The sequence below is a fragment of the Cephus cinctus genome, unplaced genomic scaffold (genome assembly GCF_000341935.2).
Source record: "Cephus cinctus unplaced genomic scaffold, Ccin1 Ccin1_scaffold0338, whole genome shotgun sequence".
Classification (NCBI taxonomy): domain Eukaryota; kingdom Metazoa; phylum Arthropoda; class Insecta; order Hymenoptera; family Cephidae; genus Cephus; species Cephus cinctus.
The window spans coordinates 33642-57513 of NW_014333032.1; the positions used below are offsets into that span (position 1 = coordinate 33642).

General features: G+C 34.6%; 6 protein-coding genes across 10 annotated transcripts; 4 read left to right on the plus strand and 2 right to left on the minus strand.

Annotated features, from left to right (window-relative positions):
- Positions 1-85: 85 nt before the first annotated feature.
- On the plus strand, positions 86-955 carry LOC107267070. Its single transcript, XM_015738309.2, has 3 exons — positions 86-388; positions 533-663; positions 724-955. Exons 1-3 carry the CDS (start codon positions 254-256, stop codon positions 839-841), a joined length of 384 nt encoding a protein of 127 aa, XP_015593795.1. The 5' UTR covers positions 86-253; the 3' UTR covers positions 842-955.
- LOC107267071 lies at positions 806-2492 on the minus strand. Of its 3 annotated transcripts, XM_025084283.1 has the most exons (5): positions 2428-2492; positions 2304-2349; positions 1444-1559; positions 1121-1353; positions 806-1043 (listed from the first exon to the last, which is right to left on the minus strand). In XM_025084283.1, exons 3-5 carry the CDS (start codon positions 1499-1501, stop codon positions 1032-1034), a joined length of 303 nt encoding a protein of 100 aa, XP_024940051.1. In that variant the 5' UTR covers positions 1502-1559; positions 2304-2349; positions 2428-2492; the 3' UTR covers positions 806-1031. The 3 variants fall into 3 exon arrangements, with proteins under 3 accessions (XP_024940051.1, XP_015593796.1, XP_015593797.1); XM_015738310.1 differs by lacking the exons at positions 2304-2349; positions 2428-2492 and having other exon boundaries at positions 1444-1777; XM_015738311.2 differs by lacking the exons at positions 2304-2349; positions 2428-2492 and having other exon boundaries at positions 1189-1353.
- LOC107267068 (N-acetylneuraminate 9-O-acetyltransferase) lies at positions 1931-9794 on the plus strand. The gene is made up of 11 exons (XM_015738305.2): positions 1931-2045; positions 2118-2214; positions 2279-2537; positions 2607-2864; positions 7137-7372; positions 7447-7668; positions 7810-8131; positions 8218-8457; positions 8529-8819; positions 8902-9120; positions 9191-9794. The coding sequence occupies exons 1-11, from the start codon at positions 1931-1933 to the stop codon at positions 9314-9316; spliced, it is 2385 nt and encodes a 794-aa protein (XP_015593791.1). The 3' UTR covers positions 9317-9794.
- A 134-nt stretch (positions 9795-9928) lies between these two features.
- Positions 9929-11605, minus strand: LOC107267069 (mpv17-like protein 2). 3 transcript variants are annotated; one of them, XM_015738306.2, is made up of 3 exons: positions 11442-11605; positions 10868-11029; positions 9929-10776 (listed from the first exon to the last, which is right to left on the minus strand). In XM_015738306.2, exons 2-3 carry the CDS (start codon positions 11024-11026, stop codon positions 10339-10341), a joined length of 597 nt encoding a protein of 198 aa, XP_015593792.1. In that variant the 5' UTR covers positions 11027-11029; positions 11442-11605; the 3' UTR covers positions 9929-10338. The 3 variants fall into 3 exon arrangements, with proteins under 3 accessions (XP_015593792.1, XP_015593794.1, XP_015593793.1); XM_015738308.2 differs by lacking the exon at positions 11442-11605 and adding an exon at positions 11239-11426; XM_015738307.2 differs by lacking the exon at positions 11442-11605 and adding an exon at positions 11154-11426.
- Positions 11606-12726: 1121 nt separating this feature from the next.
- LOC107267080 (DNA replication factor Cdt1) lies at positions 12727-17338 on the plus strand. The gene is made up of 6 exons (XM_015738324.2): positions 12727-13785; positions 14330-14585; positions 14678-15014; positions 15097-15279; positions 15837-16099; positions 16198-17338. The coding sequence occupies exons 1-6, from the start codon at positions 12971-12973 to the stop codon at positions 16561-16563; spliced, it is 2220 nt and encodes a 739-aa protein (XP_015593810.1). The 5' UTR covers positions 12727-12970; the 3' UTR covers positions 16564-17338.
- Positions 17339-18057: 719 nt separating this feature from the next.
- LOC107267058 (collagen and calcium-binding EGF domain-containing protein 1) lies at positions 18058-23386 on the plus strand. Its single transcript, XM_025084284.1, has 7 exons — positions 18058-18094; positions 18304-19499; positions 19588-19923; positions 21503-21767; positions 21844-22092; positions 22228-22394; positions 22508-23386. Exons 2-7 carry the CDS (start codon positions 19471-19473, stop codon positions 22698-22700), a joined length of 1239 nt encoding a protein of 412 aa, XP_024940052.1. The 5' UTR covers positions 18058-18094; positions 18304-19470; the 3' UTR covers positions 22701-23386.
- The last annotated feature ends 486 nt before the right edge of the window (positions 23387-23872 follow it).

The following is a 23872-nucleotide window of genomic DNA, read 5'->3' on the forward strand; positions in this document are numbered from 1 at the left end:
ATGTATAACAATAAAAAATTGATTTTTCAATTGTATTATCACACTTTCATTTTTGAAAGTAATTGGTAAGTATAACTAAATGTTCACCTTGATTATCTAATTAACATTATATGAATATACATAGATTGTGATACAGGAAAAACATTTTTGAAAAGATAAATTTCAAGGTGCAGATAACAGCGACATATTCATAACCTCGAACTTCGAAAATCACATTAATCATTGATATTACGAACATTTAAGCTAGAAAAATATGTTCTATAACTGGCTGGATCATGCGAACGTTTTTTACGCTAATCTGACATGGTTTCACATATTCAGTACATTTGTGTCATTCTTTGTTGTGATTGCAACTGTTTGGATCTGTCATAATATTCAGGAAAAGGAAGTAAGATATCAAATAATACTTAATGATTATTTAGATAAAAATGAAGAGAATAATGGGTTTTATAATTATCCCATTTAAATAAACAGTCTTTCTGTCATTTGATAGTTTATTATTAATTTCTAATGGTACTTATATACACTGCAGACCATTAGACAAAAAAATGACAAGGACAGTCCGATAGCAAAAATATATGGTCTACAGGCACAGTATAAACAAGCAAGACTAAAATTGGCTGAACAAAAGTTGACTCCTCAACAACGTAGCAAAGAGAAGGAGTAAGTGAACAGAACATATCAAATGTATGATGAGACCTGCTTGCATTCTTGCTTTTACAGGATGGAGTCTCAGACACTAACAGCTGTGCTACAATTACTTCAAGAAAGGAGTGACATGTTTCAGGTACAAACACTGGACGAGTTAAAGGAACAACTGAGTCTTTACAGAAGTCAATAGAATTGTTTTGACATTCTCAATCGATGTCCCTTATGCATCATCATTGTTTTTATATATTGTTAATACAGTATTAATATAAATGTAATATATATTAATATATATGTATATACAAGAGATGATTTTAGATTATAATATTGCAGAGATAACTCTTTTTATATCCATGGTTCTATCGTGGGGCTCTCTGTACTAATCAAACCTTCATCTGAAACAAAAATGTTCATGATCTTTATAATTTATTTTTCTATGTAAATTGTTTTTTTTGCTTTATTATACAGATACCTGATGATTGTACTTAAATAAATCTGTTACAAGAAGTTCACAGTTATTTTTTTTATAAGAATAATTACAATCATTGTCCAGATTTATGGATTCGTACTCTTGCATACTGCAACAATATAAACCAACATATCTTTCTCCTGGTACAACTGAAAAGCAGCAACGTTCTTTCGTTTTGTCTTGACCATCAGGACACAAAAATTTAACACGATCGTGGCCCTGACAATTTTCAGCATCTAAAGAATAAGAAGAGAATGAAAATTATCACAGAATTAATAATTTGTGAAACACTCTAAACTAAATATATTTTAAATAAGTATACTCACTTATGTAGTTGATACTGAGCCACATAAGCAAAATAAATTCTAAAAGAAGTTTTACCATAGTACATAGACACTTTCAAACGTCCCTCCGATTTTAATATCATCCTAGTGCATTTAACCTGTTAAAGCAGTTTTGACATTTTGTAAACACTACGCTTTTTTTATGAAATTTCATAGACAATTGTTTTAGTGAGACGAAGTTTAAATTATTTAATGGCAGAAGGTTTAGTTTATGTTAATTATTTTCGTTAAATTTTAAATTTGTTATATAAAATTGTAATAATGGCTTAATTATCTTTTTTGGCATCTATATGATATTGATATGAAGGGTATAAAATACACTATTATAAGGATCAGAAGGGATATTAAAATAATTATAAGCCTTATTTCATGGCACAGAAGTTTTCATTGTGAAAGAATAAAATTGGAAGATTTGCCAAAAACGTACAAATATAAAATTTATGAAGCAGAAAGTTAAAAAATTATATTGATGACTTCTGCAGAGCATTTTATTAGCCTGATAACTGTGGCAAGTGCCAAGAAATTGGCCACCATTCTTGTCACATGCTTTATTCTGTATCATGGAGCAATACATCTTATTTACAGTAAGATTTTTTATTACAGACTCAACTATTGCTATTTAATTTATATTAATTTTCTATATATTGGATCTTCAGGCAGCAATTCTTGCAAGTGGCTATTAACAGAAGGGAGATACAAAGGAGACAAAGAATGGCAACCTTATGGTTGTATGATGCATCATTATACACAAACGTGAGAATTTTGATGTCATTAAATTTTTAAATAAGTCATGCTCAAAATATTTGTATTTTTTCAGAGACAGTAGAAGATGTTTACGTTACCTGGCGTTTATGGGTCATCGTAATCATTTTGTCTTCAGTGGGGATGCTAGAATAAGACAGTTATATAAAACATTTGTGTCACAATTCATAGTTCAGGGTAAAGCCTCTGACTTAACAGAATTACCAGAAAATTCAGATTTGACTTTTCATGATGCTCAACTCAGATTATATGTTCAATTTTTATGGAGACCCAAATTGGATGATTTAATGATAGAAGATTTCCGTGGTTGGATGGTAACATATATAGCTTTTATAAAAAGTATTCAACATTATATTTGCATTGATCAAAACTGTCTTTTCTAGAACGGTGATGCTCCGGGAATGATAATTGCAGGCTGTGCAGTAGCTGATATCCTTAAAAATAACGTTAGCAATGATCAATTATATTCAGAATACAGTACAGGTCTTACACGATTAGTACAACCAGCAGATACTTTAGCTCAAAAGGGTTCACAGTTCCTTTGGATGATGCAGGATCCTGTAATTAAAGAAAGACTGCCTGTCCAATTAGCTACTATTGATAATTGGCAAATTAATATTTGCAATAAGGCTGCTGTGAAGGTAAACTCAAATTTATTTAACAAGAAAAATTATTTGGGCTTATCTACTGATGTATATGGGACATTATAATAGAAATACTTATACAAAATTAGCCGCACATTGAAGAGGTGAAAGTACTGCTCGAAAAACGTGAATTTTTTAGTTTTTCGTTTATAATCCGATGATTAAGAAAGATAGCGAAAAACGGTAAATTGTAAAAATATTTAATTTCGCACGATATATTATTAAATCGAAATAGGCCGATAAAATATGATTTTACATCTTTGCCATATCATTGATATCTATTTAAAATATAAAGGGTGTCCCAATTTAATTAACATAAACGCATGTCTCTGAAATAATGGCAAAATGGTGCTAATATTCGATCGTTCATCAATCAAGCCATTTTAGAGGATTTTAACATGCTAATTTCTTTTTCAATGATAATCAGTTTTATTTTTTTAGTCAAGATGTTAGTGGCATCAAGACGAGTTCAGACATGTGTATTCAAGTTTGTTTATCGTATGTCGCTCTATATTTTTAGGCAAAATAAGTAATAATCGATCTGCACATTTTCAATGCAGAATTCGACTATGTATAAAGATTGGAGGCGATGTATTTGAACAGTCGTTGAATTCTTGAAATGGATATGTATCGCAGAGGATTAGCAGAATGTTTCTGTTATTAAGATTTAATGTGAAAATTCTTTTTTGATAATTTTCTGAGACACATTCAGTTTACAAGAATTCAACAACTGTCCACAATATTGTCTCCTCCATTGATGCATAATTGAATCCGGCGTTGAAAATATGCAGATCCATTAATACTTGTTTTAACTAAAAATAAAGAGTGGTATACGATAAACGAACTTGAATATAAATGTTTAATCTCGTCTTGATGCCACCAACATCTTAATTAAACAAACAAAATTGTTTATAATTTAAAAAAGAATTAGCAAGTTAAAATTCTCTAAAATGGCTGGATCGATGAATGAACGAATATCAGTACCATTTTGTCCTCTCGAAAATGAAAAACTTTCGTATGAAAGAAATGTATCCAACTCTATTTATTTCAGAGATATCTGTGTATATTAATTAAATCGTAATTTGACAAATTGCGTCACCCATTTGAAACTAAAGTTTTTATACATACAGGGCGAGGCGTTTATAGTGACTCAGGCAATTTTCTCCTAAACGAAGCGAGATACAAAAAAATATTCGATACATTAGTTTCATGGTTTCGAGGGGGACACAAGATGGCGTCTTTCAATTTTTTCCTAAATCAAAGCATCAAGGTCATTTGAGGGTCAACTTTGGTTTTTCAAATGGGATGGTGTATTTTTTGTTATGGAAATCAAAAGAGCATTCAATTCCAGGTCTCAAAGTACTGGTATGCTATGGTCTCAAAACTAAAGGATCATGGGATATTAATTGAAATAGGAAAAAAAATCGGTTTACTTTTTAATGACGCATACGTTGCGGGGGGTTCTTTCGATGAAATTTAACAAGTTAAAGTTAAATTTAACCAAGTTAACCGCCACAATATGCATTACTGGGCTACGGAAAATCCGAGGTGGTTGCGGCAAGTGGAACATCAACGGCCGTGGACTCTAAATGTTTGGTGTGGTGTTTACCAAAACCGCATAGTTGGACCGTACTTCCTTGAAGATACACTCACCAGACAGAAGTACAAGGACTTTTTGGATCGAGTGCTTCCAACATTGCTCGAAGACATACCACTTCTGGAACGATGCAATATGTGGTATCAACATGATGGATGTCCAGCTCACTTTTAGCTTCAAGCTCGTGAAATATTGGATCGAGATTATGTCGATCGCTGGATAGGACGTCGAGGACCTGTTCATTGGCCTGCCCGTTCTCCGGACCTGACGTCTCCAGATTTTTTTGTGGGGATACATAAAAGAAAAAGTTTACAAGAAAGTACCGACGACATGCGACAACATGCGCCAGCGCATTATTGATGTCTCTGCCAATATCGAGGATGACACTCTATTGGCAGTGCAACGTTCTTACATTCGACGTTATCAAAAATGCATCGAAGTAAATGGCCAACATTTCGAACATTTGTTGTGAAATTTCATCGAAAGAACCCCCCGCAACGTATGCGCCATTAAAAAGTAAACCGATTTTTTTTTCTATTTCAATTAATATCCCATGATCCTTTAGTTTTGACACCATAGCATACCAGTACTTTGAGACCTGGAATTGAATGCTCTTTTGATTTCCATAACAAAAAATACACCATCCCATTTGAAAAACCAAAGTTGACCCTCAAATGACCTTGATACTTTGATTTAGGAAAAAATTGAAAGACGTCATCTTGTGTCCCCCTCGAAGCCATGAAACTAATGTATCGAACATTTTTTTGTATCTCGCTTCGTTCGGGAGAAAATTGCCTGGGTCACTATAAACGCCTCACCCTGTATATGTAACATAAATTTCCAATACATTTCATATATTGTAATGTGACAAAACGACCAACCTCTCAGTACTCCTGTACTGTGAGCGCACTCGTTACAAATAGACAACAAGGACACGCGGCTAGTGTCAACACTAGCCGATAGACGTGTCATATTGCTAAATAATCCCTCACAGTTGAGAAGATAATGTTTAATACCAGTAACATATTGGGTCTATAACTTAATTCGTGCGGTTTTTTCTTCAAAAATTGAACGTTTATTTCAGAAAAACATGTACAATAGTATTATTCAAAGTATTGCCCATCTGAAGCTATGACTTTTTCCCATCTTTCTGGCAATTTGTGGATTCCATCCTAAAAGAACTGCGCCGGCTTGGCGGCCAAGAATGAATCAAGCCAATTTTTGATACCCTGTTCTGATGTGAACCGTATTCCAGTGAGGGCGTTCTGCATCGATCGGAATAAATGGTAGTCGGACGGGGCAAGGTCTGGGCTATAAGGCGGGTGAGCCAAAACTTCCCAGCCGCTGTTTTCCAAATAGTTTTTGACCGGTGTTGCAACATGAGGCCGAGCGTTGTCATGATGGAAAATTATGGACTCATGTCTGGTGGAATATTCCGGGCATTTTTCGGCTATGGCTCTCTTCAAACGGATTAATTTTGTTCGGTACCGTTCTCCATTGATGGTTTTAGCAGCGGTTTTAGCAGCTCATAATACAGCACACCCTTCTGATCCCACCAAGTACAGAGCATTACCTTCGCGCCATTCAACGTCTCTCGGACATGCAAAATCGCCTTTCAACGTCTCTCGGCTTCAGTTCATGTGGCACCCAATTTCCTTGCTTTTGAATGTATCCGGCTGCTTTTAAACGTTTTGAAATGGCTGCTTGAGTGACTCCCAAAGATTCTGCTAACTCTTCTTGTGTTTGGCAACAATCTTCATCGATTAATGCTTCCAGTTCTTCATCTTCAAACTTTTTTGGCTGCCCAGGACGTTCTTCGTCTTCCAAGCAGAAATCACCACTTTTAAATCGTGCAAACCACTTTTGCCACGTTCGCTCAGCTAGAGCATGTTTACCATAAATTTCCACCAAAATACCATGACTTTCGGCAGCAGTTTTCTTCATATTAAAGTAATGAAGAAGAACTCCCCGCAAAAACACTTTTTCAGGCACAAAGTTCGACATATTTGAGTGAAAAAAAATTATTGTTGTTTACGCTTCAAATGAATGACATATACTGAAAAAGACGCACAATGACAGTAGCTTTCCAACGCATGTTCATAATATTGGAAAGATGTAATAATAATCAAGTTACGTCATCTCTTAGCAAACCGGACGAATTAAGTTATAGACCCAATATCTGCAACTCATCATTTTTGTTTTTCGTGAGTTATATGAATTTGTTCTTCAAAATACAAATATAAATCATTTGAGATAGGACGGACCAGTTAGTTTATTGAATTAAATGTAGGGAATGTATCTGTGACCGAATTGCATAAGGAACCTTTCGATGACCAAACTCAAGTCTACTATTTATAATTGTGAAACTTTTACTTAAAATTCGTGATTAATGACCTCAAAAGCTCCTAGATACCATATTCAATAAAAATTTAATGATCCTTCATGTCTCTGTGATACCAATGAGTTTAACACAGTTTAATGGTTTACTTCTCCAATTTTCGAGGATAAAGTTTAACTCCTTAAACGTACTTACTTGCAGTTAATTTTTTGCACATATTCACATTATGATCTCCTCTCTACTATATTAAGAGATCATCCATTGTTTCGGGATACAGTGTGGTAACCTTCTAGTCTACACTATAATATATTAAATACATTCCTGTGATTCGCAGATCTTGTCACATAGTGAAGCGCACTTGTGGGAGAGTTGCAGACTCGTAGGTACTGGTGTCTTGGAGCAAAGTCCTGATGGATATTTAGCCAGTCCTTTATCATTGCGACATAAAATTCAAATATTGCTCAACACCCACTGCAATGATCACATGAATTTCGATGATGGTAGTTGTTGCAGTTACCCTGAAGCTGCTACTACTTTACAACTAGTCACATTATCAATTCTTGCTTTGTGGTAATTAGTTAATTATAATAATATTACTATTAAAACATTCTTTTAGACATATACCATATATTTGTTCTTTGTAGTATAATCATTGGGGCCAGCACATGGATGTATAGAAAGATATGCCAGTATCGTACAGGAGTTACTTATACTCTTGTAGCAACACAAGAAATACAAAGAACTGAAGAAGCTAATAGTGCTGAGAGTGTAAAACCTGAACCAGCTCAGCCACATGATTTATATACTCTAATCACTTCATTGGCACTTCTCTCAATTATCCTTTTATACTTTTATCTCTGTGACAGGTATAATATTCATTTCACGTATATAAATGCAGTCGTAATTACTAATGACTTTACTATAGTTCTCTATTTTAGTTGTTCTGCTGTGTTTTTATTTGTGATCAGTATGATATCCAAATTATAAACCCAGGGTTTGTATTCCAGAACTAATTTCTTCATGAAAGAAAATAAATACTATAGTGAATTTAGTTTTTGGTTACCACTGGGATATATATTGGCCCTTGGATTATTTTTCACTGAGGATCGTGAAAGAGGGCCTAGAGCTTTAAACAGAGAACAAACAGATGAGTGGCGAGGACTTATGCAAGCTGTTGTACTTATATATCATGTAACTGGTGCCCGCAATGTATTACCAATTTACATGCACTTAAGATTAATTAATTCTGCCTACTTATTTCTTTCTGGTTATGGACACTTTTGCTATTTTTGGCAAAGGGGTGACGTGTCTCTTGTCAGATTTGCCAGAGTAAGTGATATTGAAATGCTTGCAATGGAATCCTATAATAATTTCTATAACTTGAATACTCATGTTAAATTTATTCTATATTTCAGGTACTGTTTAGACTTAATCTACTTACAGTGTCATTGTGCCTCTGTATGAATAGACCATATCAATTTTATCATTTTGTACCATTAGCGTCCTTCTGGTTTTTGGTTGTCTACGTTCTTGCATGGTTACCACCTAGAGTGTACTCAGGAAGTCTTGCTGAGTATGGTCCAAGAGCTTTGCTGTATTTAGCCCTAAAGCTCTTAGGACTTGTGTCTGTCATAACAATATTATATATGTCCGAGGTACCAAATTTTATTTCTAATAAATTCTACTACAAGGAAATAAAATTTTAATGTTTTTTGTAATCGCATAGGTATTTTTCGAGAAAGTTTTTGTCACTCGACCTTGGAAAGCACTGTTCGTTACGACTGACGATGACATACGTGAATGGTGGTCTCGCTGGAGAGTAGACAGATATAGCGTAGCCTGGGGCATAGCATTTGGAGCAGGTTTACTCGCATTGCAAAGAATAGACCATATTCCAGGGACAGCTTTAGCCCCAGTCCTGGCATTACTGTCTTTAGCAGCGTATACTACCTTTACTATACTTTGCCACTCAGTCTCTGAGTGTGAAGAAGTTCATTCCTACATAGCATTTATACCAGTAATTATATTCTTACAAAATTATGATCCCTTAAAAATTACTTTTATGGTTATACTCATCGTCCTGTATATTCTGATTATAGATAATTGGTTATATTGTACTTCGAAATGCCTCATTGCCACTTCGAGGTAAACATTCTGTACTCCTAGCTGGTCTGGGTAGAATTAGTCTGGAAGCTTTGGTGGGTCAGGGCCACGTCTGGCTGGCTGCTGATTCTCATGGGGTTCTTGTACTTTTACCAAGATTCCCAGTACTCAACCTATTGGTTACATCTTTTATCTTCATATGTGCTAGTCATGAGGTAATCATCTTAAATATGACTATTCTGTTTTTATAATTTATATGTAATGTTGTATTAATATGATATCTAGGTACATAGACTGACACACGTGTTGGCTCCATATGCTGTGCCAAAAGATTGGAGACTGGTAGCTCGTAATTTACTATTATTTATTGCTGTTCTTGTTCCCATTGGTATTCATGATGGTATGTTCTAAGTTCTAAGGAAACTAAATACTGAAACCATATTAAAAGTTTAATTCATTAAACCGAGATAAGTTTTTGATGTTTCTCGTCATTTCTGTCAATATTTTTTTCTGTTGTAACGTGACATTACACTCTTGATGAGGAAGCGGGTTCAAAAGCAACACTAGAGAATTATTGCCTAAGTAATTATCAAGCCAGGGAGTAAATGCTATGTCGTAATTGCTGACGCCCGGGATTGATATTCCGTGGAGGGCCGGGGTGCAAAATTTGATCTGAACTCATAATTTTTCATTTTTTTTTGTCCCTGAAACGCTCTCTGGCATTCAAAATCCGAATTAAAAATTATAACGAGTAATGTCGGGTGAGCTCCTTACATTGTATAGCAATAATGTGATATATTGGTCAAATTAATTAAAAAAATTAGTCAATTTGATAAAAGACATTATATCAACTTATTGTTTACGTAAAATAATAAAAAGTGCAAAATATTTCAAATGGAAAATATTATTTCAATGGAACTTCTTCTATTGCTACAACTTTACTTTCACTGCTTATCGTTGCTTGTATAGATACTTCATTTTAATTAGTATACTAACAGTACATTCAATATCCAGAATTTATCATTGTTTTTATAAATATATATATTTTCTTTATTTACATTGTACATTATTTATTAAATCATGCAATTGTCTTTTTCCTGCCTGCAGGAAACACTGTAAATTATGCTACAAATTCATAGGATGACAGAAAAATGAAAACAAATTAAAAATATAGAAAATCATGAACTCTTTTCGTTTCAATATGTTACCATAGTGAATGTCATAATGTACAGATTAGAATTCTTATCTGTTACCTACATATTGCTTCAACTAATTAGTGGAGCGTTTATAAATAATATATTTATAAATTATGTTCAGGATGCCTGAATGTAATTTATAGGATATTTCATAAAAAGAGTATAACCGTCAAGTTTAATTGCTCAGTATCCGTTTGTACTATTCGAATATTTTATTAAATATTTAATAAGAAACTATCATATTTGATCACTATCTTTCTTGGAGTTAGATTTATCATGTTTAACTTGACTAGTATAAACATCATAGCCAAGGGATATCGTATTGTCGTAAAGCACTCTGAATCGTGTTGGGAGAAAGTAAAAATTAATAATTTGGGCTGGTGGCCATACAATATACTCAGCTATATATAATCTATGAGCTTTGTTCTTAATCTCTTGTTTAAGTTCTTCCCAATTATTCATTTCTAATATGCCAAGTGTTAAGAAAAACATCCCTATACACAGTGGTGAACACACTAATTGATCAATAACAACTTTTTTAAGTACAATTCCAATAGTTCTTCCTTGTATCCTAGCATCTAAATAGCAATACCAATGGTGACACACGATCCCTACAGACATACCAGACACAGCCATGTTCCTTGTTCTTGTTGGACTCCATCTATCCCATTGTCCCTATAACCAACACAACATTTGTTATTGTTTCATGTGGTACATCATTAAATCATTAATTATGTTTAAGGTATTACAATCTTTAGCGCAGTACCTTTAATATTTCATAATGTTGTTCCAATATATCACCAGTTGCAGATAAGGATATTGATATGCCAACGTTTGTGTAAAAAAGATTTTTTGCAGAGAAGAGTTGCTCCCTTATTTGTTTAGCTCTGCTAATCCAAAGACCCATGCCCCTGACCACACTCATTTCCTAAAATGCAGGATGGTTTTAAATCTCTCAGTTTAGGTTAGACATTAGTAGAGTTAACAGAAATAAAATTTTATTCCAAAAAATCTTCATAAGTATTAATACTTCCTTTAAACAGTATTCTTACAAGGTTCTTTAAGTAAAATATGTTTTAATGATGTTTTTTGAAGAACGTCAAGCACACCAAATATGAATTAGTTAAAACATTTTACCCTCTTTCAGGTTAAGTATTATGTCATAGGTTATACCACGGTCTTGGTTATACTAATATCAATTAGCGTTAGCAAAATGTGAGAGAGAAGTATGTTTTAGCGATTATATTTTTACAAGAATCTTAACATTGTTATCACTAGAAGAGTATGTCACGCTATGAATATAAAATCGATCTCCTTCTATAAAAGACTAGTATAAATACCAGAATGTGAGGTCTTCATAACGGGCAGACAAGACATGTGAAAGAAAGACGGATTGATCAGTGTTATGCATTATGATTAAATTATTTTTAATACTATAATAAATATTTAACTGATGCTTAACATATATCTATAAGAGTCACAAAAATTGTATTAATTACAAATGCCTCAAATTCAATATTCTTTTTTTTCCTTTTTTGCTTCCTCCTCATCACGGCTTCTCATAGAACTCAAGCTCAATATAATAGAATATAATAACGTGAGAACGTACATGAGTAAAATTATAAGTATATATATATAGGAAGTATAAATCAAATATCAGTAAACAAAAAATATTGTACGAAAAAGAGTTTTCTAATATTGCATAAGTCGTATCACAAATATTGAATTACGCGCGGATTTTAATTGTAGTGATGTGTTCTTAAATAATTAGAAGGCAGTTGGCAGTTGGTAACAATCAGTAACTACCATAGGTAACCGACAATGATCCTCCTGTAAAATTAGCCGGACAACTTTAACTTTTAACTTTTGGTTATACCGAATCGATTAGTGGTCGTTTGATGGACATTGGTGGCCTAATTAAAATATTTAGTGATCTATCGTTCTTTTTTAATTAAATAATGAATATTTGACGGTGAAGTAAGCCGACATTTTTTGGTTTAAATTAATTCAATTAGGGCTTAGTCGATATGCAATCGTTTGTTGATTAAGAATATCGCAGTAAAACATTTGGTGGTCCCTCGATTGTCTAAAAAAGTAGGAAAAACCATTCATGGACAATGAGGACGACCATGCCGCATGGCTGTGAACTATTTTTCGTATCTTGTCCGCTAATTAATCATCATCAAAGGTTTTAATTGTGATATTTGTAACCGCCAAACGATTAGGATTCGATCAAGTCCATCCCGACTCTTGATGATGATTTTAATTGAGAAATACATATGCATTGGATGAATGCAGCCTAGTTCACAGCCACACGGCATGACTGCCCTCGTTGTCCATGAATGGTTTTCTTCTACTTTTTAGAAAAACGAAAGACCACCAAACATTTTCATTACCAAACATTAAATGAATTGATTTAAGCAACAAAAATTTCGGCTACCTTCATGGTCAAATTTTTAATAATTAAAAAAGAACAAAGGACCACAAAATATTTTAAAATTATGCCACCAATGACCACCAATTAGCTATAATCTAAAGTTAAAAAGGTAAAGTTGTTCGGCTAACTTCACAGAGGTGCATAATTATACCAGTTTTTCTTCGTTTGCATCGTTGCAATACGAGACAAGTGTATTGTGATATTGCCTTTATGATTCCTTGGCGCTAGTTATGTTCAGCTGACACAATCTTTTCGCGCGTAATCAGTAAAATAGGCGCGATTTTACCTCCATACGTGGAGTAGTAGTGCAGCAGCTAGGAAGACTCACAACTGGATAAGGAGCGTCTTGAGTTTTCAAAAGGTTTAACGGACTTTTGGCGACACCCTTGATCATCAAGCGCAACCGGATACGTATATATTCGTATATAAAAAATGTCTCAGCCGTCAGTAGCGGCGTTCTTTAATACGCGAAAACGGCAAGCTCCTGATGATTTACGAAGTAAGTCCAAGGTCCTAATTTTAGAGCAGGAACAAACGAACCTGGTGAGCGATGCTGAAGAAAGTAGTGAGATTAAGCGATCGGAGTCTTCGGGTTCACCATTAACTATTACTGAAGAAAATACTGGTCGAGCGACTCCCAAACTCGTGTGTTCTTCTACTAACGATATTGAGAGCAATTCCTTGTGTTCTGAAAGGGTACCTAGGATTGTGATCAAGCAAAACCCTGCTGTAAGAAACATCCAGTTTGATTCTGTGAAAAGTAATACTCAGAAGACTTCTACAATGAACACTAGAAACAGATCAATAAGGTCTCGCAAGCATTCTTCTCAAGATGGTCAGATTGATATTCGTGAAACTTTTTTGAAGATTAGTAGCAAGACTGATGAAGCCAAGAATGTTGTTTTTGAAAAGAAAGGTGCCTTGAGTCCCACTAAGAAACGTTCAGCTACTCCTAAGAAGAATCAGCCTGTTGTAACAAAGATTGTTAACGGTACAAATGAGCCACCTGCAGCTGGTTCTATTACTCCAAAGAAAGGTTCACTTATGGATAGGTTGAGTAAGCAAGATATGAGTCTATCTGAGATCAAGAATAGGATCAATAAGTCTGGAAGACTAGCAGAGCTCAAGGCTTCCATTACCAGAATCAAAAACTGCGAAGCTAGGCTTGATAATCTCAATAATAAGGATGACATTCGAAAACCACAAATAAAAAAGTTTGAGAGAATTCAACTAGAAGTTCCTGTTAGGTAAGTTTACTATAAATATTATGATTTAATGAAGCAACTATTTTTATATGTCTCTGATTTCTTTCAACAAGACATTTAATATTTCAAACACAGCGATTTTAAAAATAAAAGCATTGAAACCTGTTAGAGGTTTGTTAACTATTTCAATACCTTGGTACAGTCAATATTGATAGTTCCTCATGATAATTAGCACTGGTAGTTTTCCATTGCCCATATTCTTCAATGAGGAGTGGAACTTTGCAAAACTTTATGCCCTTCAGAAAAGGGCAGCAATTAGCATTATATATACCTTTATCTGATCAGATGTGATAGGTTGATCAGATTCTTAGTAGATAAATGGTGAATAACTGTGCTAAGTTCTACTGAATAAACAAACCTAACAGGACTTAACTATGTTTAAATAAGATATATTTTTCTTCTGTTACATTCATTAAATTTAAATCATTTAAATATGGATTAAAAAGATTACTGTTTAAGCTACCTAATAATTTGTAAGGTATATCTGTACATTTATTTATTCATTCTCTTTATTTTTATTTAACAGTCCACAGAAAAGCAATCAGTCGCCGAGTAAGTCGTTCTTAAGTCCAACAAAAAATATAGATCTTCCCAAGAATGCCAGTTCTCAACGTAGACTACTGTTTGCTCCAAAGGAGTCAACACCAAGTCCAGTAAAGAGCAGCCCAACTAAAGCTCCAGCTTATCAAAGATTCCAATCCTTGTCTGACAGTGGTCCTCTTGCTTTACCACTACCTTACAGTTATCGATTTCTGGCAGAGGTTTTCCGATGCGTCGATACGGTACAAATATTCTCATTAATAAGTAATAAATAGATAAATTTTATTAAGTGAACAATTTCTTAATAGAAATGTTTCTTCATACAACTTAACAGGTTGCAGCAATGTTATTCAACCGCAAGGAACTTATAACATTCAAGAAACTAAGACCAGGGGTTCAAGAACAACTACGCCGTAACTTTACTCTTGACCATCTAGCTCAGATAAAGACAATCTATCCTGATGCTTTTACCTTTCATCAGGAGAAGCACAGAAGCTTTGGGTCTGTTTCCCAGCAAGAGAAATACGAGCTGGTAATCACACCTGTGGTAGAGGTAAAGAGTGGCCGTAATACACCAGATGCTGATGATGTACTAAAATCAGCTTCTGAGAGCAGCATGAGCCCTGCAGTATTATTAAAAAGGAGAAGAAAATTCTTCAATACCCTTTTAGGTAGCTAATGAAGAATATGCAATAGTGCGATTTGGAAATGTCGGTGAAATTATTAAAAATGATTGATTTTTTATTATTATAGAAAAAGTTAAGGACGAGCACGAAAAGTTCCTATTAGGTTTGGAAATGCCTATGGTCATTAAAAAGGAAAAGATCACCAGGTGGCATCCTGAGTTTGACGTGGAGAGTTGCAAAGAAATCGAACGTGCTGAATTGCCTGAACCACCCAATGTTGATAAAGCTTCTTCAGCTAAGGATGTTCTAGGTAATTTAAAAAGTGATATACATATAAGTAAAATCATCGTTATAATTATCACGGTGACCCATATCTAACGAAAAGTCTTACGTCGCATTCGGAGGAGTTTGATGTCTGTCACAATCAGAATGACTTAGTGTTTTATTTAGTAAACGTTTACTACGTTGCAAAGTTGCATTATACGTTTGACCTGATTACGCCGAGTTCCCAAACTAGTAGACCACCTATCAGCAAATAATTTCGCATCTTGCAATTCTGCTGATAATCGATATAAAGGTACTCGATTTACTCGGGACTCTATACATTATCGTTAGTATTACTTTCTAAAAGACGGCCTCAACAGTTTTACAGTATAATGTTAGTACTGGTTAACGGTTTTAACGTAACACTGAGTAATCATCAGATGATTCGTAGGCTAAGTAAGTTAGAATGTTTCAGTCTATTTATTCACGTTGCGTACACTCACTGCACGAATGTGAAAAATTTTAATTTTCATTGATCAGCAACAACCACAAAGTAATAAGAATTTATATAAAATCCTATTAGCTAATATATTATTGTTACAGAAAAAGCAAAAACTCTGTTTAACTGCAACACACGCATGGAAAAAGCTTTGCAGCGGTTAGTTGAGGCTCGAATGACTTCAAAATCAACTTCCTCACCGCTAACTTTGGATTCAATCACTAATGATGTTACTACCCAAGTGACTGAAGAGGGTGTTCGAAACGTTGAGATATCAGTGGTAGATACTCCTCCTGCAACACCAACGACTCAGAGTAGCTTCCTGAGTACTGCTTTCAAAGGAATCCCCAAAGCACTTCTCGAGAAGGTAAACAAAAATAAATACCAGTCAAATAACTCGCTTTTCAGTTTAGAAACTCTCCAAATGGTTTCTTCTAATACTTAACATTTTTTAAACTGTTTCAGGTTCGTGCCAAGCAAGCCGCTAAAGCTTTAGAAGCTATGACGAGAACTCCTAAGGCAGAAAAAGAAGCAACAATTTATTCAAGACTCCCAGAACTCGCTAAAATTTTGCGCAATATATTTGTGGCCGAGAAAAAGGGCGTCCTCACTGTGGAATTGGTCATTCAGAAGCTTGATAACTCTTATCGCACAAAGTTAACGCCCAACGAACTTGAGGAACATATACGTTTATTATGCAAGCTTCTGCCTACTTGGGCAAGTTTACACGTTGTCAGAAAAATTGATTATCTCAAGCTAGCAAAGGACGTCGATATCGCTAAGGTAGTTAAAAGATTGGAAATACTGGCCAATGACAAGGTAAAGGTATAACAGTAATTTCCACAGTAAAACTTAAAGGAATAAAGAAATATTTATGATTTTTATCTTCACGTGCACCGAATACACTAATTCATTATACTTTGATCACATTGAAAACAACAGATCTTAAGATTAATTATTTACGCTGACTGTATATACGTGGAAGAGTTAGTGGCTGATTCAACATTTTTTTGTTTTTGTTGTAATGCAGTTTTGAATTCTTCTTTGACAGTCTTATGCAAGATATATCAGCAAATGAATTTTTTATGCATTCACTTTCTTGAATAATGAAATTATAATTTCGCATGCCTAAGTTAAATACGACTCTTCTACGTTAAGTGTCAAAGGGAATAAAACGCACGCCAAAAAATAAATTAATACAATTAAAATGCTACTAGCAGACAAAGAACTTGTTGTGACGCTGCATTACACTCCGCACAGTTGATTAACAAAAATCGATTAAAAAAAACGTGAGACTGTTTTGTTGGGTATTATGCACAGATAATACAGATCGCGTATAGGGATACTTAATATACATATATTACATTATTTTCATTGCACATTGCATACTTTAAGTGAAACTTTGTATACATAATATTAATATACACTTTTGATAAAAATGATTATAAATCAACGAAATTGTACAATCTAAGGAGTAATACGACATAACTCCAGTAGGCGATACAATTTTCAAATAAATTATTTAGGATATCTACATAAGTATGATTTTCAATCTTGGGAATTTGTGTATGCTATTTTTTCACGCAATAAAAGTTTACAAACATCACGTATATTTGTTTAAATAGACCAAAGGATTCCAAAGTTTACAAGATACCTTGTATAAATAGATGAATGTAGTTCATAGAACGTATACGCCCATAACTCCTTTATAACTGAAAATCTATGTTAATACTTCTTGAAATTTTTATAAAAAAAAAAGTTCTATTTCGGAACACAATAGGTATAATGGCGCTTTCAATTAGCAGATTTCTATTACATCACGTGTAAGCTGTGACACGTCGGATTTGATGACTGTAGGAAAATTTACGTCAATAAAGCTGGTACCGCCACAAAGAAAAATGGAAATTAAACCCATAGCCAAATTAGAAGATAATTAAGTACCTTAATCCAAATTTTAAAACCTAGTCGAAATCTATGATAGTGATAGCTTTACAAAATTTTGTATCACTTTTGTAATGATATATTAAATATTGAAGAGGAAATCTAATTCCATAATTTTCACATGTGTCATCTTCACATCGTCGGAAAAGTCTTTCTCAAAATACTGTTCGCCACCGATGTTCATGAGTGTAAATTCTGCATTACCGTTCGAGATTCCTCTTAAATGTAAGGATAACTCACAATGAGCCGATATCGATAGTCAGTAATATCACAAAGAACGGTAGCGTCAACGATGATACCATCCAAAGATATTCATTAAGAATTCAAGAAATATTAACGGGTTTCGAGGGCGATGACATGCATCCCATTCTATTTTTGTCAGATCCATGGGAATTCCGTGAGTTCCATAAGACGCTCGCCAGTAAGTACCACAACTATCTATACATACGTTCTAAATCCTACAGCGACTTGACATATAATTTACAACAAACAATATTACTGCATTAATCAATGGGTTACAGGGTATAATTAATATTAATACACTTTCCACAAAATTTAATTGTATATAATTATGCTCTAATCTATATATATATTGTAACTATTTTTAATTCTTTATTAAATTTTATTTAGAATGACTACTTTACACTACGATACTGCAAGGAAGCTCCTTACTACAGTCATTCCACGAGTAAAAGATCCTGTTTAGGGGACTCATGTACCTTAAAAGTTATAGAAAGTTGGCCCTTCCAAAGGCTATTTTACTCGAGAACGGACTACTACAATTATTACTCAACGCATCACTACTCCAATGGTCTACTGTGCTCTTGTCAAGCGTTTTTATATCGCCATGACTTCCCCATATGGTAAGAGTGGAGCATATGGTCGACATTGCGCAATGCTGACTGCTTACAAGAACAGAATACCAGTGAAAAACCTAATACGAAATCAGTGCCGTATATTCATAATGCGTGGCAACGTAATTCCGCGTAAACTTCCTCTCACTGAAAGATCCCATTCAATAGGATAAATGTGGGAAGATTCTTATGTCTGAATATAGTGTATAGATAGTATGTATTATATATATAACTTCATACATATATGCTGCACATTTAAAGCTCCTACGGTAGTTACGTACCGCGCTTGATTTCTGAGTTCAAGCACTATATTATATATTCCTACAGGAATCTCATAGAAATATTACAATTCCTCATGTGAGGATTAAGTGAATAGTTTCACATATACGAGAGCACAGACTCTGTTAGCAAAACTAACATAAGCATATATTATCTAATCATTAATGAAATTCATAATTTGTTAAATAATTTTTACTAGTGCAAAAATTCTTTTGAATCTCAGCAAAACCCTGTGGTTTCCCTTTCTTTATTTTCTGCCGTGAATATATTGTGAATCTTTCGCTGAAACTATGTCGATTTATGTTCATGAGGTCTCGCCTTAGTATTTTTTTTTTTATTCTTTCTCGAAGCTCTGGCTGGTGTGCTGAGCTTATTAATATAGAGGGTACATTGTTCCCTGGAGTCAAGAGTATTTCTGAGTTTATGTAACGCGGCCCAAGTAGTACGACACGAGACGCGCTAACGTGCAGCATTCCTCTGTGGATATACTGGATTTCCCATAAAGTTTAAAAGTTTTAAATAAATCATCAAATTTTAGCATACCAGTGTTACAATATTTTTAGAGAACTTTCGTGTGGATGACTGATTATTACTTTTTATACAAAAAAAAAACAGCAGATAGTTGTACACAAAAATATTTGTATCATGAGACAAATGCTTCAGGATGGATACTAAATTGAAAATATTAGCTGTGTAAGTATAAGTTTCTATGTTGATAAAGAATTTTCATATGTTATATAAAACGTTATACTTAATCGAAATGTTATCTATTATTTTATAGCACCCTGGTGAGCTTGACGGTAGCAGGCGAAAATTCCGAGTCTGAAATAATTGCAGAGGATGGTTATTATTTAGACTCTGTGGATGAGTATTTAGCAGCTTCCTCATCTGAGACCCTCGAGTGTCCTTCGACGAATGTAATTAGGACGCAATATAAATGTAGGAGTTCGAAGAACGAGTGGGTCGACTGTTCGAGAATGCATTGCTGTCCGGATTACACGCTTATTGCAGGTCATTGCATTCCAAAAGGTACTGATCCATGCACCTTGGATCTTTGTGAACAACGATGCAGCATTTTACTTCAGAGAGTTATATGCACGTGCTGGGATGGGTACAGGTATAATATCTGGAATGAGAATTTATATTATTCATTGGGTATATACAGAAAATTTTATAGCAACTATTCTTTAAAATATATTGAAGCGACTACTTACAAAGTATATTAATACCGGGATGCTCTTATATAGAGTAAGAATAGTACGTTGAGTTTAGAAATATGCTCAATGTCTAATTATCTCTTACACAGTATAACAATATCCACTTATGAAAACAGACAGAGACTTTACTCCAAAGAAATATTTTTCGAATAGATAAATATGCATAAGTATTTTTAGACAGCTGTACAGCAAATTTCATGAAATTCAGTATTTTGTCATATCAGTGTGCTAATTAAAAAAAATTATCTAACGTTCCTTTAGTTAATACTTTACTACTGAGCTAACACGTTTCTCGTACTTGTATAATATTTACACAGTCCATATAATTAGATAGACTTTATGTGGTTGAGATACGACTGACATAAGATGTGTTTGCTGTATACTTGTACCACGTTAGCTGGTTGAGGTATACGTATATAGTATGTAAGCAATATAAGGGTGGTTTTGCATAATTTTATTTTGTATAATTATTTTGTATAAGCAAAAATATATTATACAAAGCGCATAGATTGTGTCGCGTGCACATGTTTGTGTACTCTCAGGATGATTGTGACTAATGTATATTTATACCGAAAGTGACCAAAGATTAGACACGTGAGGTTTGTAGGAAAATGTTAACTGTTATAGTCAATTCGTGAGTAAAATGTGTTTTTTTCTTTGACAGATTGAAATAATTAATAAGTCGCACGTAACGTTTTCATAAAATCATTGAAATATATGCCATATCCTGCATGTGCATATTCGGTCAGATAAATTTTATGTAAAACTATGTGTGAGGCTTTCCGAGGATTTCAGTGCATTCGATTTGTCAAAAACACATATATTACTTGTGAACCGATATACGTTTCATTGATCGACTGTCAGGGTTTAGGTTGCTTACTTAGGTTGCAAGTTCATTGATTTACATTCTGCCACCTAGCGATAAACCTTTCGTTTAAACATTTACTATTATTGAAACATTATAGACTAGTGAGATTTTAAACTTCAGAGTCAGGATCTCATGACTTTATGCTAACAAGGTTTGTCTTGAAAAAAAAGGGGAAAAAAAGTAAAATTTCGTATAATAAACATTACACGTTTTTTTTTTTACGTTGTTATCAGGATTTTCGATTCTATTGCTGCGTAATGATAGTTACAGTATGTATACCAGGGCATTACGCTAGAGGTAAACGACTGACGTTTCTTTTTACTATACTTTTATAGAAATTCATCATACGTAAATCGAGATTTTTATCGCTGTTCAGTATTGAGATTTAAATACAAGTTGTTTCTGTACGTTTGGCGCTAAAGATTGAACATTGTAAAGGATTTATTACTACACTGATAATATTACATAAATTATGTACGTAGAGTATTTTTTTTTTTCATTTTTTCAATAGAATTCAGTACTAGTAGACCAATTTTTACAATATTTTGTATAATCACTTGTTCGTATACTTAATTAATTAATGATGATCAATTACTATGTCTAAATTTCAGGTACAGTCCGGATAGACAACGACAGGGATTAAAGCCAGTTTGCATTGATATAGATGAGTGTGCCGAAGGCACTGCGGATTGTGAACAAATATGTAATAATAATCCTGGTGGTTTTTCTTGTGATTGTCAAGAAGGATTTTATCTTCGAGCTGACAATAAAACTTGCGAGTCAGCCGTCCTTGGGAAGTCTGCCAACGAGGAAGCTGTTGCTGCTGCATCTAGATGCTATGCTAGCTGCGACACTGTACTCCGACTAAATGACAAAGTAAAAGAAATTGGATATCAGTGATTAATCTTATTCTTAAGTGAAATGGATTAAGAGATCAGGATACATTTTTTAGATTCGTAAACTCCAGGAGAAGATGTCCGCTATAGGAACTGCTATTAGATTGTCAAGTTATTCTTCAGGTCCACCAGGTCCCATGGGACCACCAGGACCACCGGGTCCTTCGGGACCACGAGGATTTCCAGGGGACGATGTCACAATGGCATCGGAGGGTTACTCTCGGAATGGAGATAAATCCTACTCCATTTTGAACACTTTTGTACCGGCTGAGAGTGGATATTGCAAATGTCAACGGGGATCAATAGTGAGTTCATTGGCCTGAAATTAATATAGGAGCAAAAGTAAGACCAGGAAGTAACAAAGGGTTATGAGAATGTCATTTTAAAAGCTGAATAAAGTTTTAACCGATATCTTCTTATTGTGCTAATGCAATTCCCAGGGCCCTACAGGTCCGCCTGGTGAAAATGGGCAAAAGGGCGAGGCTGGTGAGCGAGGACCTAGGGGTCAGAAAGGTGCTGCAGGAAGCTTCGATTTTTTGCTGCTACTCCTGGCAGACGTAAGACACGATATTGTCCTTTTGCAGGAAAAGGTTTTCCAAGGAGAAACGTGAGTACTTTGAGATTAGTTTATGAAATCCGTGCCCCTCTTATACCTTTCATTGTACCCATAGTATTATAATATTGGAGCAAGCTGGATGAGAATTAATTAATTATTTTTAGTCCACCGAAATTCGACTTCCAGACACTTTTAAAGAAGCACAGATTCGCTAAGGACAAAATTAAATATTCAAAAGTTCTGCGTCATCAGATCGAAGACTTCGATGCACCAAAAATTCTACAGTTTGCCGATGATACACTAGAAGATGAAACGATAGACTCTTCTGGCGAAGAAGTGGATCAATACGATGAATAAACTCGAGAATTATCAGGGATTTACTGATTCTGAAGGACATATACACCATAAAAGTATGGTATAATACGTAAACAACCCTAATAAGCTGCATCTTATACCAATAGAATCATTATTTACATCTAGATGACACATTCAACATAAGTACTAAATCTATAATATGTTATATGTATATTTATATATATCGTAAGGTTTGTATGTAATACTGGTTCAAAAGGCGCTTGCGTTGGTACAGTGTCTACCAGGGTGTTCCGTATTGGTCGAGAGCTCAGCCCAGGATACTAACACCAGTATCAAACACCTATAGAGAGTAACGAGCCAGGGTGCGCCCCACGTATACGGACTCAAAGGTCCAAAAGGAGGGGACGTTTCAGGGCGCTTGCGTTTGCAACAGTTTCTACTTGCAAAGGAACGTAGACCGAGTGCGCATTGGTCGGGATACCTTTCTAAGGGTGTAAAACTCCAGGTTTACTAACCACGCCCATATCCGTTTACCATCCTAGCTTACATAGTCACCAACCGAAATACGTTAATATCTGACACAGACAGTCCACCTATTTAGAAATCAACTTCCTAATCTGGAAAGACTAGTATATAAATCCATTGTGCTCTGAACAATAGAAAACTGGTACAATGTCTTGAAGTAGTATTTAAAAATTCTCTAAATAAATGACAAGTAGTTTAAGTGAGCCGATAACGTATTATACAATTATCCACTAGGCATATATATAAAAATTTTAATATACAATGTGTATGTATTTATACAGCTTACAACTAACGCTCTAAGGGATGCTGCTGAGTCAACATTTTTAGTATACATATATATAGAATCAAGTGGATATAACGAAAGTAACCCCGGTACCGGTGGACATGCGTGTAAGGGTTGGTCTGTGTTTGAAGGGTTGCAGATAATATATAGTCGTGCTCGGTAGAGCTTTTAGCTTTGACCGTTTCATCCGTGGCCGTGTGCTAGGCGACGCGCTCCCAATCTATAACCACACCACCCTCATCGGTATCCTCACCCCGGGTTGACCTCATCCTTCTGGTATATATCTATATCCGTCACTTTTTCACCTCGACTCCCTTGCCAGCTCTGTTAAAAAATGAGTTCGAACATTATTTTTGCGGCCCTTTCAGCAATTTGGCTGACCGCTCCACTCGGACGGTACGGACGG

What these genes read in the sequence shown, in the direction of transcription:
- LOC107267070 (XM_015738309.2), top strand. Translation starts at nt 254, where the DNA reads ATGTTCTATAACTGGCTGGATCATGCGAACGTTTTTTACGCTAATCTG. An exon ending in ATAATATTCAGGAAAAGGAA is followed by an intron (nt 389 to 532) that starts GTAAGATATCAA and finishes TATACACTGCAG; the next exon opens with ACCATTAGACAAAAAAATGA. An exon ending in CAACGTAGCAAAGAGAAGGA is followed by an intron (nt 664 to 723) that starts GTAAGTGAACAG and finishes TTGCTTTTACAG; the next exon opens with GATGGAGTCTCAGACACTAA.
- LOC107267071 (XM_025084283.1), bottom strand. Translation starts at nt 1,501, where the DNA reads ATGGTAAAACTTCTTTTAGAATTTATTTTGCTTATGTGGCTCAGTATC. An exon ending in GCTCAGTATCAACTACATAA is followed by an intron (nt 1,354 to 1,443) that starts GTGAGTATACTT and finishes CTTATTCTTTAG; the next exon opens with ATGCTGAAAATTGTCAGGGC.
- LOC107267068 (XM_015738305.2), top strand. Translation starts at nt 1,931, where the DNA reads ATGACTTCTGCAGAGCATTTTATTAGCCTGATAACTGTGGCAAGTGCC. An exon ending in TACTTTTATCTCTGTGACAG is followed by an intron (nt 7,669 to 7,809) that starts GTATAATATTCA and finishes TTTGTATTCCAG; the next exon opens with AACTAATTTCTTCATGAAAG. An exon ending in CTCTTGTCAGATTTGCCAGA is followed by an intron (nt 8,132 to 8,217) that starts GTAAGTGATATT and finishes TCTATATTTCAG; the next exon opens with GTACTGTTTAGACTTAATCT.
- LOC107267069 (XM_015738306.2), bottom strand. Translation starts at nt 11,026, where the DNA reads ATGAGTGTGGTCAGGGGCATGGGTCTTTGGATTAGCAGAGCTAAACAA. An exon ending in AACATTATGAAATATTAAAG is followed by an intron (nt 10,777 to 10,867) that starts GTACTGCGCTAA and finishes TGTTGGTTATAG; the next exon opens with GGACAATGGGATAGATGGAG.
- LOC107267080 (XM_015738324.2), top strand. Translation starts at nt 12,971, where the DNA reads ATGTCTCAGCCGTCAGTAGCGGCGTTCTTTAATACGCGAAAACGGCAA. An exon ending in TTTTCCGATGCGTCGATACG is followed by an intron (nt 14,586 to 14,677) that starts GTACAAATATTC and finishes ACAACTTAACAG; the next exon opens with GTTGCAGCAATGTTATTCAA. An exon ending in ATTCTTCAATACCCTTTTAG is followed by an intron (nt 15,015 to 15,096) that starts GTAGCTAATGAA and finishes TTATTATTATAG; the next exon opens with AAAAAGTTAAGGACGAGCAC.
- LOC107267058 (XM_025084284.1), top strand. Translation starts at nt 19,471, where the DNA reads ATGGATACTAAATTGAAAATATTAGCTGT. An exon ending in AAATTGAAAATATTAGCTGT is followed by an intron (nt 19,500 to 19,587) that starts GTAAGTATAAGT and finishes ATTATTTTATAG; the next exon opens with CACCCTGGTGAGCTTGACGG. An exon ending in AAGGTTTTCCAAGGAGAAAC is followed by an intron (nt 22,395 to 22,507) that starts GTGAGTACTTTG and finishes AATTATTTTTAG; the next exon opens with TCCACCGAAATTCGACTTCC.